Here is a 12,584-nt window from a genome sequence, read left to right as displayed (position 1 = left end):
TTCTGTTCAAAATGTACCTTAAAGGGAGATTTGTCAAGTATTTAATACTCTTATCAACATGGGAGTGGGCAATTATGCTACTTTATGCAAATGTATGTATATATTTATTATTGGAAATCAATTACCAACACAAAACTAAATTCAACATTTTTTTTTCTGAATGAGAACGAAGTGCTAAAAATGGAACTCAAAAGTTATTCATCTACGAACAATTTGAGTTATTTTGCAGTAAATGAAACAGTAGTGACATTAAACTGCTCTGTACTTGGTGGTGCTACCTGTAAAGGTGGAGGTCTCTGGACCCCATTTTTTTAAACCAGTGGTCTATAGTGCTGCAGAGAGGCTTTCACAGCTCTTGATTTGTACGAGTTTGGCTTTTTGAAGGGGGTCTTTGTTGTCATTTGTGCACAGTGTTTGTGGTCATGAAGGGTTATACAGGGTGTGTGTGTGTGTGTGTGTGTGTGTGTGTGTGTGTGTATTGTTATCAGCTCTTGAAAGGCACTATGCCTCTCTCCATTCTTTCCGCCACTGTCCCCAGAGCCTAATCAGCGCAGCACAGACTGTCTCTCCATCCTTGTCTCCCAGTATCCTTCCCTCCCTCCGTCGCCTTCACCTCCTTCCATTGCTCGTTATTTTCCTCACACCACAGATACTCGCTTACTACCGACGTCTGTTAGTGTGTGAGACGGACGGGCTGTGTGTTTTGTTTGTGTGAGAGAAGGGTCATCGCTTCAAATGACATGCTTCCTTCTTGCTTCAAACTGAAACTTGTCATTTTCTAACCAATTCAACAGCACACAATATAACTCTGTGTGTCTGTCTGTGTAACTCTGGTGGTTTTGGTTGAAAGAGGTTAAGGTTACTTAAGGGAAAAAAGTAGAAGGGTGAGATCAGTTCATTTAAACATCATCACTATCCTATTCTGCTGCTGATTTACATTGTAGTCTTTTTACATGACATTTGACTGTTTATTTGGCTGTCTTTGGCTTGTTTGACTCTGTTTGATGCCTGCCAGTAGGGCTGCTTATTGTGGGAAAGTGCTGGTTCTTATTTCAATACCTTAAAAAAAAAGAACGAGAGAGCCGCCGCTCAGCGGGCAGAGAGAGAGAGACAGTAGGGAAAAACAGCGTGTAGAGCCAGCATATTTTCCATTCTAACTCTGCGAATGAAGGGTTTATTTTAGGGCTGTCAATCGATTCAAATATTTAATCACGATTAATCGCATGATTGTCCATAGCTAATCGTGATTAATCACAAATTAATCGCACATTTTTATCTGTTCAAAATGTACCTCAAAGAGAGATTTGTCAAGTATTTAATACTCTTATCAACATGGGAATGGACAAATATGCTGCTTCATGCCAATGTATGTATATATTTATTATTGTAAATAATGAACAACACAAAACAATGACAGATATTGTCCAGAAACCCTCACAGGTACTGCATTTAGCATAAAACAATATGCTCCAATCATAACATGTCAAACTGCAGCCCAACAGGCAACAACAGCTGTCAGTGTGTCAGTGTGCTGACTTGACTATGACTTGCCCCAAACTGCATGTGATTATCATAAAGTGGGCATGTCTGTAAAGGGGAGAATCGTGGGTACCCATAGAACCCATTTACATTCACTGATCTTGAGGTCAGAGGTCAAGGGAAAAAATGGCCATGCCAATTTTTCCTCGCCAAAATCCTTTGTGACAAGCTAGTATGACATGGTTGGTACCAATGGATTCATCAGGTTTTTTAGTTTCCTATGATGCCAGTATCTTCACTCTAGCTTTAAAACCTAGCTTGGTACAACCTAAAAATGGCAAGTTGTGTTAATGCGTTAAAGAAATTAGTGGCGTTAAAATGAATTAGCGTTAACGTGTTATTATCGCGTTGAGATCGACAGCCCTAGTTTATTTTGACCAAACCAGAGTTAGTGATTGTTGGAACAGTGAGAAGACTAACCAAGACAGATTTGGTGAGTTTTACTTTCTTTCTGTGGAGTTTGAATGTTTTAGTGCTGGTTGTTGGGCTGACGGCGAGCGGTTGGGAAATTTGAATATATCGCCCAATCCTATTGTATAGTCGAGAAAATGGCTATGGTGCAGTGCCTCATCATGACTCTGTACCAAGTTCGTTGTTTCCTGTTGATATCTGGTGGAATATAAATGACAAAGCAGCTCAGTGTGTTGCAAAGAATACACATACTGTATCTGTGTGGACTGCTGCTTATTAGTCCAGCCCAGTGCTTCTTTGTATAGAGATTATGTGTTTAGCTTTCTGATGCCAAAAATGTTTGGGGCTCACTTGCAGGAATGATCTTAGAGAGAGAGAGGGAGAAAGAGAGCGTTTATATGCTAGCTCACAGTTTTTCAGCCCTCCTTCACCTTGAAAATGAAAAGGCTGCTGCAGCCACTGCAGTGATACAGCACATAACGGGCACTTTTTTTTTAACGACGGCTGCCACAGTTCTGTTCAGATCTCCACATTACAAAGGCAGTACTGTATGGCTGTGCAGTATACAGCAGCAGACGTCATGTCAGGTCGCGTTTTAGTGCTACGTGTCTCATTTGAAGCAGTTGCTGAGTCATGAGAAACAAACACTGATACAGTACATCCACAGAGATCCCTGCTTAAGAGGGTTTTTCACTGGGAAGCGATAATCAATAGTCCTGTGTTGTGTGTTGCTGTGTCATGAGAGGGGTGGGTGGATGTGTCAGGATGCTTCTGTGTTTTGGTTTAAAGTGCAGCTGTCCTTTGTATGTGGGTGCTTGTGATGCCCCGTCTGCATGAAAAGGGATTTGAAATGCGCATTCATCAGCGAGACGGCTGGTTCGTCGAGCCTCGAGGGGATTCCTACCACCACTCAAATTTATACATACACCCATCCTACTGTGTCTCGCGCTATCCGTCCATCATCTGTCCATACATCCTTCATCCACCCATCCACCCTTTTTGCTTAAGGACTTGAAGCCAGGGTTGTACAGAGGTACTTTTTCTTTTAAGTGCTAGTAGAACCATTCCTTCTCTTCTTGTCCACCCTCCACTCTCTCCTCGTTGTTCTCTCCTCCCTCCATCCAACCATCCCTTGCTCTCCCTCCTCTCCCCACAAACTTCAAAGAGGCCATGCTTCTAAAAGAAGGCTGGTCCAGAGCCACGGGGGGGGGGGCTGCGGGTGGATCATGGATGCTTCTGACTAGATCATGGCTGCACCGCCACCTCAAACAAAATCTCTGTGTGCAGCACGCTCGTACATCTATCTGCACTGTTTATAACACTCGTACACATCTATGCTCACAGATAACTCATGGATATATACATTACATAGACTAACACCCAGCAGCAGAGATTACTGTTAAGTCTTAACACCAGGACTTCAAACATGCACACTGCGTGATATGTATGCTGTATGGATTTGTGTGTTGTAGAGCGTTGTAATCTGTGAGAGGCATGTTAACTCCAGCATGTCATGTGACCAGTGCCTGTTTTTGTGTGTGTAGCCTATACTTACTGTAAACTATACTTGGTGGAGATTTGTATGTCTCATGGTCACACCTACGGTACAGTATTATTGCGTTGTTTTCTTGTCTGAATGGCAGCCTTCTTCACTGAGTTTGATAAACGCATGTTAATGTTTACCATGTCTCCACAACTGACACCATCATGGCGGTCCAGTGGAGGCGGAGAAGAAAGAACTGTAAGACATCTGTTGTGTTATGAGACATCTTATTAATGACATCAGTAAAAGTAAATGATCCCTTAAGGCAGAGTTGATCACATGTACAGTGAGTTACAATGACAAGTTAGAGCTTCAGAGGACTCAGTTCATTTTACTAAACCAGTGGTTCCCAACCCATTTTCTTGAAGTCCCCCCCCCCCAAATCTTCAAACAAATTCCTCAATTTGAATAATTAGTATTAGTGTTAGAGCCGAAATGGATTTTTTGTTATTGTGGTTGTATAAATGTAATTTATGGTTGTGTCAGATTGCTGCTAGACGCCTTAATACAGGTGTGTGCCTCCGCAAGCGGGAGAGCAAATAGGTTTTCGATCACAGTGAAAATGCTGTTTTTTAGAGGCTAAACGCCAACAAATATAATTTGAAGCATAATATTTCATAGACATAAACATGTTGTGAATTTAAAAAAAATATTACATCTATCTTTTTTCAATAAGTTTTGACTTTTGGACTTAACAACCCTTTGGAGTTATGGAAAGTAAATGTTTGGATCACACGAGTTGGACACAATACGCAGCCACTACTGGAATCTAATTCTACAAATAGTATAATACTAATAATATTAGTGTAGCCTGATCTTTATCTGCAAAAGTGCACAAATACTGTGTTGAAACAGAATGTGGCCTACTAAGTAGCAAAAAAATACATCTATTTAAATAGTTTCATATACAGACTTTTGTATGAATTATCCAATAAGTGTGTTATTATGATTTTAGTGATACATGTGCAAATTAAATGTTGACAACATCAGAGCAGACAAGTCCTGGCGCACCCTGTTTGATCTTTGGTGCCCCGTCTAAGGGGGCCAGGACCCCAGGTTGGGAGCCACTGGACTAAACCATTGTTTTTTGGGCTGTTTTTGGGCTGTAGCTGAATAACCAGTAGGCTAAATAAGCAAAGCAGCTGATGTTCAGTTGACATGCTCTAATGACTACACAGATTGTTAGCTTCACAAAATGCATTACCTGGTGTGTTAGCCAGATGTGTTTACAATAAGACAGTGGTAGTTAGCTTACCAAACAGTATAGCTCTCGGGCTAACAGTGTGTCAACGCGTCCTATAGATTTACATTTAGTACATTTAGAAACTCTATTCTTGACTGTGGGAACATGTACATGTGATAAAATATTCTAAACTCAAAGTGAACTTTGAGTACAGAATATTCTATGCCAGTTCTTTTGCTGTTGCAGTGTGAGTGTAGGCTCTGTGTGCAGATGCAGCCTTCACACAGAGTGCTGTATCAATATTCAGATGAAGGATTAGATGCTCTGTAGTTCTCTGCAAAGGAGCTGGTGGATGCATACAGAGAGACGGAGCTCTGCAGGAAGGCACACAGCAGAATCCTAGTTTTGTCGATTCCCATTCAAGTCACAAGTTCCATTGTGTATCTTTGTTTGCTTTTGTTTTCTCAATAAGATAGTGATAGAACCTGCTAGATATAGCGTACACTTTTTGGTGGATGGATGTGCATGAATGTGGATATTTTGGCCTTTTTTCTTTGGATTAACAATATTTTTTTGTGAAACTGGTAACTATGCAGTACAGTATGCAGTTGGAAGTCACCCCCTCTCCTCTATTGCTGGCCTTGCTACTCTTTTTCATCGCTCCCCCCCCCACCCCCTCCACATCTTTTTTGGCTGTTGCTGCAGTCTCCTGGCACACACTGGACTTTCATACTGCTCTATATTAGCAGCAGGGAGAGAGAGAGACAGAGACAGAGGGAGAGGGAAGAAGGGAGGACAGAAGAATACTGATGACAATAACGGCAGCCAAGCACTGACAGTTACTGCATATTATACATCACTCAGCCTTTGTCACCGCTGGACAGTTGGACCTAAAGAGAGCTAATTGAAAGGAAGAAAGACGCAGAGGGGAAAATGGCTAAAGTGGTCATGTAGCTCAGTGGGCACAACATATAGATGAAGTAGCTGTCAGTCTCCATGGAAGCCTGGTTTCACTTGAGGACTTTAGCAAACATGGACTTTATGTCCTTAAAGGGGAACAACACCCATTTACAAAATTCATACATGTTATTACTATGGTCTAAGACAGTCCAAAAATATTAATAAACATGAACAACTCTCTCCCAAATCCCAAAACTAGAGTGTCATCAAGTATAAAGTTTCTAACTGCTCCATAGACGATGAATTGGGAGAGCTGTTCTAGATGACACTGTGAGCACCCAGGGGAATGTCCTGAAAACGGGAACATTTTCTGTTTCACAACTGAGAACGCTACGACAGAATAAAGCTCATTTGGGTATAAAAAAGAGAAAACAAACATTTTGTGGGTCTCCCATTCATTGTCTATGGAGCAGCTCCAGACTTTATACCCTATGACATCACCAGGTTGAGACTTACTTCTCTGGTTTCGGGCCTTGAGAGAGAGGAGCTCATGTTCACTAATATTGACTGATCTTTCCTAGACCATGGAAATAACTTATTAGAATTCATCATTTAGGTGGCGTTCCCCTTTAATGTTGCAGTCGGTAACTTTGAGCAAATATGATAAAACTTTTATAGACCCTTTTCGTGTCAACGTCATGATGATGTCACGGTGTTCGCTGGAGGCAAAACAAAGGAAAGACTGGAGGCTAACGCTAGCAGTGGGCTAAAGTTACACATCCAAAATGTCCTCTTGCTGTGTTGTTGAGTGCCAGAATCGAGACATCACATACGTTTGAGATGACAAACTGTGATTGGAGGCTCTAGCGAGCTACAATATCGGCGAAACGTTTCAGAGATGGAGAGTTAATGTTGCTAATATTTAGCCTTCTGCTAACTGCAGCCATGAGCCATTGGCTGCAAGGCCATGCTGTCACGCAACACGTCACACATATGAGGTGAACAAGGTTGTGACTCATCTGGTGATAGCACTGTGCTTTCCTATGCTGTGACCAGAGTGTGAGGATGACGCTTTAAGTTGTTACATTTTATAGTGACTGGCTAGTTAGCTAGCTACCTTGCTAATTCCACCAGGCTACAGAAAATGAGCCCAACAGAGGACAGCGCTGGGTCACGGTCCCTCTGCCTCACGGTCCCTCTGCCTCACGGTCCCTCTGCCTCACGGTCCCTCTGCCTCACTCCTCACCACTAGGAGACTACTTCACCGGGAGGAGAGCACACGTTAGCTAGCTAGTTAGTCAATCTCCGGACAAGCTAGCTAGCTAACTAGCCAGTTCCAGACACAGACAATCTAGCCAGCTAACTAATGTCTACTCCTCCTAATGGCATTTGCAAGATTTCAATGTGCACAAAGGAAAACAACCAATATCTGTGTCATGTACTACTGTCAGGATATAGTGACAGTTTATAAAATATATCTTTTCTTCATATTTGCTCAAAGTTACCGACTGCAGTTTGAAGGTGCTTTCAGGAGCTGTCTCACGCCATCATCTACTAAAGGTCATCTGTTGTTCATGTTTATTTGTGTCCTGGGTCAAATAGTGCAGCACCATCATATAGTACAAGCCAGAAAGTTTAAACAATTAAAGGTGAATATCTATAAAGTGAGATTGGCAGCTTGTCTGACATGTTTTGAAAAGCCCTAAGAATTATGAAGCATTACCTAAAAATAAGAAAAGAACAGGGAAAATCCTACTCCTAGAAACTGATTGATAATGCAAAATCAAAAGAATTTGTGGCACTTTTTTAACGGCTAGTGGGTATCCCAAGTCCATGGCTGAGACAATATCACGTTTCACATATGGGATCCTGTGACCCCCCCTCTCTGGTAGTTAATATAACATCAGTGGGAAACAAAGGGGGAACGGGTGAGAAGGCTGAGCAGATTGATCAGCATCTGAGGCAGAGCAGATGAAAGAACGTGACAAACTGAAGAGACAGATCAAGGTTGGGGGTGATGGGTGTGGGGGGGCACGAGACAGTAGGAGATGAAGGAGAGGACGCAAAGTGTTGGGTGGGTGGGAGGGGAATACACTGGCTAATGAGCAGGCTAGACTGTAGATGATGGTGTAAGGAAATTGGGGAAAAAAACTGTTACATTAATATATAAATACATGAGTTTCATCCAGACACACACTCTCTCACACACACACACACACACACACACACTCTCTGAGGGTTATCGATCATCATGAAGATGAATGAGGAGTTTGAAGGGAGATGAATCAAAGTGACTCAAACCTCTCCTCTCATATATCCACAGCAGTCGGTAGTTTCTGCCGACTCATTGCGGCTTAAAAAGCCGATTTTTGTCTGCTGTATATCGCCATGGTGACTGGTGTGGAGATGCCTCAAGATAGAACATTATATATTATGCAGCAAGATTTTGAAAGCATATGCTGAATTCCTGATTGATTCTGCAAAATCGAGTCAGGACTTGCAACTCGGTTCGTTTCATTTGGCAACACAACTCAACAGAGATCTTTTTCTGAGCATTATGTGTTTATGATGATATTTCTGCTTGAATCCCAATAATAAACCCTGCTCTGTCTCTCTGTCTGTTCCCTCCAGATCTCAGAGATCTACGTGAGCGGCGAGTCAGGCGACCTCACAGCCAAAGAGAAGCTGTTATTATGGAGCCAGCAGGCGATAGAAGGCTACCCAGGCCTCCGCTGTGTCAACTTCACCTCATCCTGGAGCGACGGACGCATGTTCAACGCTCTGCTGCACAGATACAGGTTAGAGGATGAACAGCACCATAGCATCACCTTTTCTTTTTTAAGTAGTTAGTGGTTGTAAAGTCTGAATTCAACATTTTTCAAGTTAAACTGTTTGAGATGGAGAAAATCCTTAAACGTACATACACTGAAAAATGTGTATGATTCAGGGGAGTTTAACACCTTTTTAAAAATATATATTTCAGACATTCATTTTGCAGATAGTTACATGCATAAATATATGTTTTGATAATTCGTTGTAAACTGCTTTGAATTCACTAAAATACATGAAAAATCAAAGGTGTTCAATACTTTCTGAAGGCACCGTAGGCATTTAACACGACACACAACCTTGTTTAACAGATAGAACCTATTAGAGGCAGGACACACAGACACATGCATAAAGTCCACTAACACGTCCCATCTGTGTGTGATCTCCAGGCCAGACCTGATCGACATGGAGGTGTTGTCGCGGCAGAGTAACCGGGAGAACCTCGAGCAGGCCTTCGAGATCGCCGAGTCGCTAGGGGTGACCAGTCTGCTGGACGCTGAGGGTGAGACCGTTGATCTGAATGAACAAACTGACCAACTGACTCTCTGCTCGTTCTCCGTGGAACAGAGCTGACTTTATTTAGAAAACTTCACATTGTGGTAACTGAGCTTTTTCTGGTTCATCCAGAGGCTCTTAACAAAAGGTTCAACCCTCTGACCCCTACAAGCGGGTTTGAAAGACATGTTTTCTTTAAAAAATCGGCCACAAAATTACACCTTTCCACATAGTCAGAAACTGTAGAAACAGAAAACATTGTGAGATTTCTAACAGTCCTTTGGAGGACATTTCCGTCAGGAAAAATAACCAAATCTAAGCTAAGTGATATTTCATCAAAATCACTTTATTCTACATCTCATTCAAAATTTTCCAAAAATGAACTGTTTGCAGTAACCAGATATTGGAAAAAAAACATGAAATTCTGCGCTCCTCAGCGCAACCAGGAAGCTATGAATGACTCGGCCCGAGACCGACAGTCACGTGACAAAAAATCAGTGAAACTTGGACTGAACTGCAGGCAAAGGAGAGAGGAGAGGAGGAGAAAGGTTGTGAGTAGAGGTTGTTAAAAGTAGTTCAATATCTATAGCATCAATATTGGTAACACGTGTGGGCACTTGGAAAAATGTTGTGTATATATAAATTTCATTTTTCCAATTTTTATAAAATAAATTATCCAATATTTTTTTATGATTCATGGAATTATAACTGTGTTATACTGCACAAAATACATTTTAGATTTATATCTAGCCATGATTGTGCTGTTTCCATAGAGGGCAGGACGTACATATTGCAGTGAAAAATGAGGCCACAGTGAGTAAAATGTGACAGGAGCCCTGAAACTGCAGAAAAAATCAACAACAAGATTTTTCTGTCTTGTTTGTTTCCAGCTTTTGTTTTGGAAGCATGCCAACAAACGAACCAGCCAGCCTGCCATAATAACTGACTGATGAATGCCAATATGTTTATGGCTCTTGAATTGATGCGTTATTTGTTTTTATTGTTATTATTTTTTTTACATAAGCATCTTTAAAATCTGTTGCCATGGGCTTTTAATTTCCTGTTAGCAGAGACATTTTGTCTGATATAAACTCGAGTCACCAGCTGGAAGTGTCGGTTACTGTTTAATGTTTGATTGATATTACTTTACCTATTGTCACTCATGGTATTGCTCCGTGTTGCTGTAAAATATTGGTGCTACATCCAAACTGGTCACAGAAAAATACCTGCATGATGTGATTTCTAGTAGTTTGAATGTTGAGTCGTTGTCACATCTCAATATTTCTTTTAAATTTACTTCTGGTAAAGGTCTGTTTTTGTGGAACTTTCGCTCCTTTAATCTATGTTGTTGACAAACATTTGCCTAGTTCTTAATATTTTATGGTTATGCTTATTTTGTAGTTGTTAGAGTTTGATATTTTATCCATCAAATTAGGTTTCAAAAGGTGATTTGGAAACCCTAAAATTCCAACGTCATGATTTCCTCTAACTGATATAATGTGATAAACACCAATCTTTCTAAGTTTTTTTTTTGTTGTTGCAGTTTTTTTAATATTCCATCTTTCTCCTCAGACGTTGATGTTCCATCACCAGATGAGAAGTCGGTCATCACCTACGTCTCCTCCATCTATGATGCCTTCCCCAAAATCCCCGAGGGAGGAGAGGGCATCGCCGCACAGGCAAGTCACATTCTGTTCCACCCATATACCCCCCACTGTTACCGTGCAACAATTTATACGTTTGAACTCATTCTAGATGATTATTGAATCATATTCTCTTCTGCTATTAAGTGCATTCTCAATAATGATACTTCACATTGCTGTGTTTGCACTTCAAAGCCTGTAATTAGTTCAGTTTCAGGGCAATTCTAACATGTATGTACTACAGTTCATATCTTTATTCACCATTGTAGCTCCATTTCGTGTTCATTTTTAAAATACTTTTTAATATATATGTTCTCAGTGGAAATATGTAATTCCCATGTTATTTGCTCCTAGTCGAGTGTGTGGCATTTTGAGTAACGACCCGGAAATTTCAAATAATGATGCCGTTAATTGAATAGTAAATTACTTGTTGTAAAAATTAAGCCTGTTTCCATAGAGGGCAGTTCACAATGTGTGAATTTGTAATGTAGGATTTCTCACTGCTCGCATCTCTCCCTCTCTGTCTATTCCCTCATCAGGAGGTGGAGCAGCGCTGGTCGGAGTACCAGTCCAGGTTCTCCTCTCTGCTCCAGTGGAGCCGCCAGCATACGGCCCTCATGGCCAACAAGAACTTCCCTCAAAACCCTGTGGAACTCAAGGTGAGCACCCAAGATGAGTTTTTCTTTTGTGACCTTTATTTTTCATCTTATGCATGCAGCTTCCTGTCACTTCTTTGTTAAATCGGTGTTAGAGTTTGTGTTCAAGTAAGCACAGAGACAGAGAAGATAAAGCCTGAGGGAAGACACTCACCCACTCACCCAGACTCATTCCAGTGACAGTTTTATAAAAACAAGTTTTTTTATCATATTTGCACAAAGTGACCGACTGCAGCTTTAAAACAGCAAGAATTTACCACCAAGCCTTGCAAACAATAATTCATGAGCTAAAGATGTAGGTTTATTATCTTGGCTGTTCAAAAGCAACATATTTGCAAATGCATTTGGTTACGATGAGAACAAACTCTCTGTATACTGTATATTTTCTCAGCTTTTCTCTTCAGTCCTACCAACATGCAGCTAGGAAGGAAGGGAGCTGACTAGCAATTTCTGTAAAACCTTGAGAGAACAAATAATGGGAAAGAGGGAGGGGAGGGGTGGTGTATAATAAAATGGACGACAGTAGACAGAGGTGTCAGGTGAGCCAGAAGGTGTCATTGAAAGAGAGGCATGGTGTTGAAAAAGGAAGAGAACAGTAAGGTTAAAAAGGATACTGCTCAGGGCGACATAATGGTTTACGTGATGTCTAAAGACTAGGAGAGAAGAAGGAGGGAGGATAAATTCAGCAGTCAATTACGCAGCTTGAGATGATTGTTGAGAAACTGGCTAATGACCACCCATTGACTTGTGTTTGACCTTAAATAAAGCCAGTAATATTGCCTTCATAGTGCTCATCAGTAACTTCCATCTTCCTCCTACTCCTTCAGGCACTTTACAACGAGTACGTCCATTTTAAAGAGACGGAGATCCCCGCGAAGGAGGTCGAGAAAGGTCACATCGAACACCTCTACAAACTGCTGGAGGTAAGAATGAAGCAAGAACATGAATGAGGGCTGAAAGAGAACAGAGTGTAGAGATGGAGGGAAAAGTGACCAACATTTGGCACCATGTGCAGAGCTGATTGTGCATCATGGGGTTCCGCTCAGGGGGGATTAGGGAGTATGTCAACGAGAGACACAGGGACAGAGACTTTTGCTATGAGTGTGTTTGTGTGAGTTCAGTCATACGTCTGTCTCCTGAAGCAAAGTCCTTTCCACCGTTCTGCTGTTATCAATGCTGCAGATTGTTTTGTTGAACACAAGCACATGATAGTTGATAATAGTTCCTCCTTTATTCTCACTCAGCTGATTGTACCAGCGTCGGTACACTCTGTGGTGTGACTTATGATCGCTCCTAAATTTGGCTCTGATGTAATGGAAGCTTTTAATTTAGTGTCTGAGTGTTTTAGGGTGTGTGTTCACCGAGGGGCAACCTTTCGGTTCTGA

General features: G+C 41.4%; 1 protein-coding gene across 4 annotated transcripts in view; it reads left to right on the top strand.

Moving 5' to 3' along the window:
• The window catches only part of macf1a (microtubule actin crosslinking factor 1a), a 322,097-nt gene that overhangs the window by 162,408 nt on the left and 147,105 nt on the right, over positions 1–12,584 (top strand). For all 4 annotated transcript variants that reach the window (XM_074612659.1, XM_074612658.1, XM_074612656.1 and 1 more), the window contains 5 exons: positions 8,208–8,374; positions 8,795–8,907; positions 10,473–10,579; positions 11,083–11,202; positions 12,027–12,122. In XM_074612659.1, the coding sequence (XP_074468760.1) occupies positions 8,208–8,374; positions 8,795–8,907; positions 10,473–10,579; positions 11,083–11,202; positions 12,027–12,122 (603 nt within the window). The remainder of the gene's footprint in view (positions 1–8,207; positions 8,375–8,794; positions 8,908–10,472; positions 10,580–11,082; positions 11,203–12,026; positions 12,123–12,584) is intronic.

The sequence above is a fragment of the Sebastes fasciatus genome, chromosome 17, assembly GCF_043250625.1.
Source record: "Sebastes fasciatus isolate fSebFas1 chromosome 17, fSebFas1.pri, whole genome shotgun sequence".
NCBI classification, from domain to species: Eukaryota; Metazoa; Chordata; class Actinopteri; order Perciformes; family Sebastidae; genus Sebastes; species Sebastes fasciatus.
Note: the sequence above shows the minus strand (reverse complement) of the source record. Positions and strands in the feature narration are given on the sequence as shown.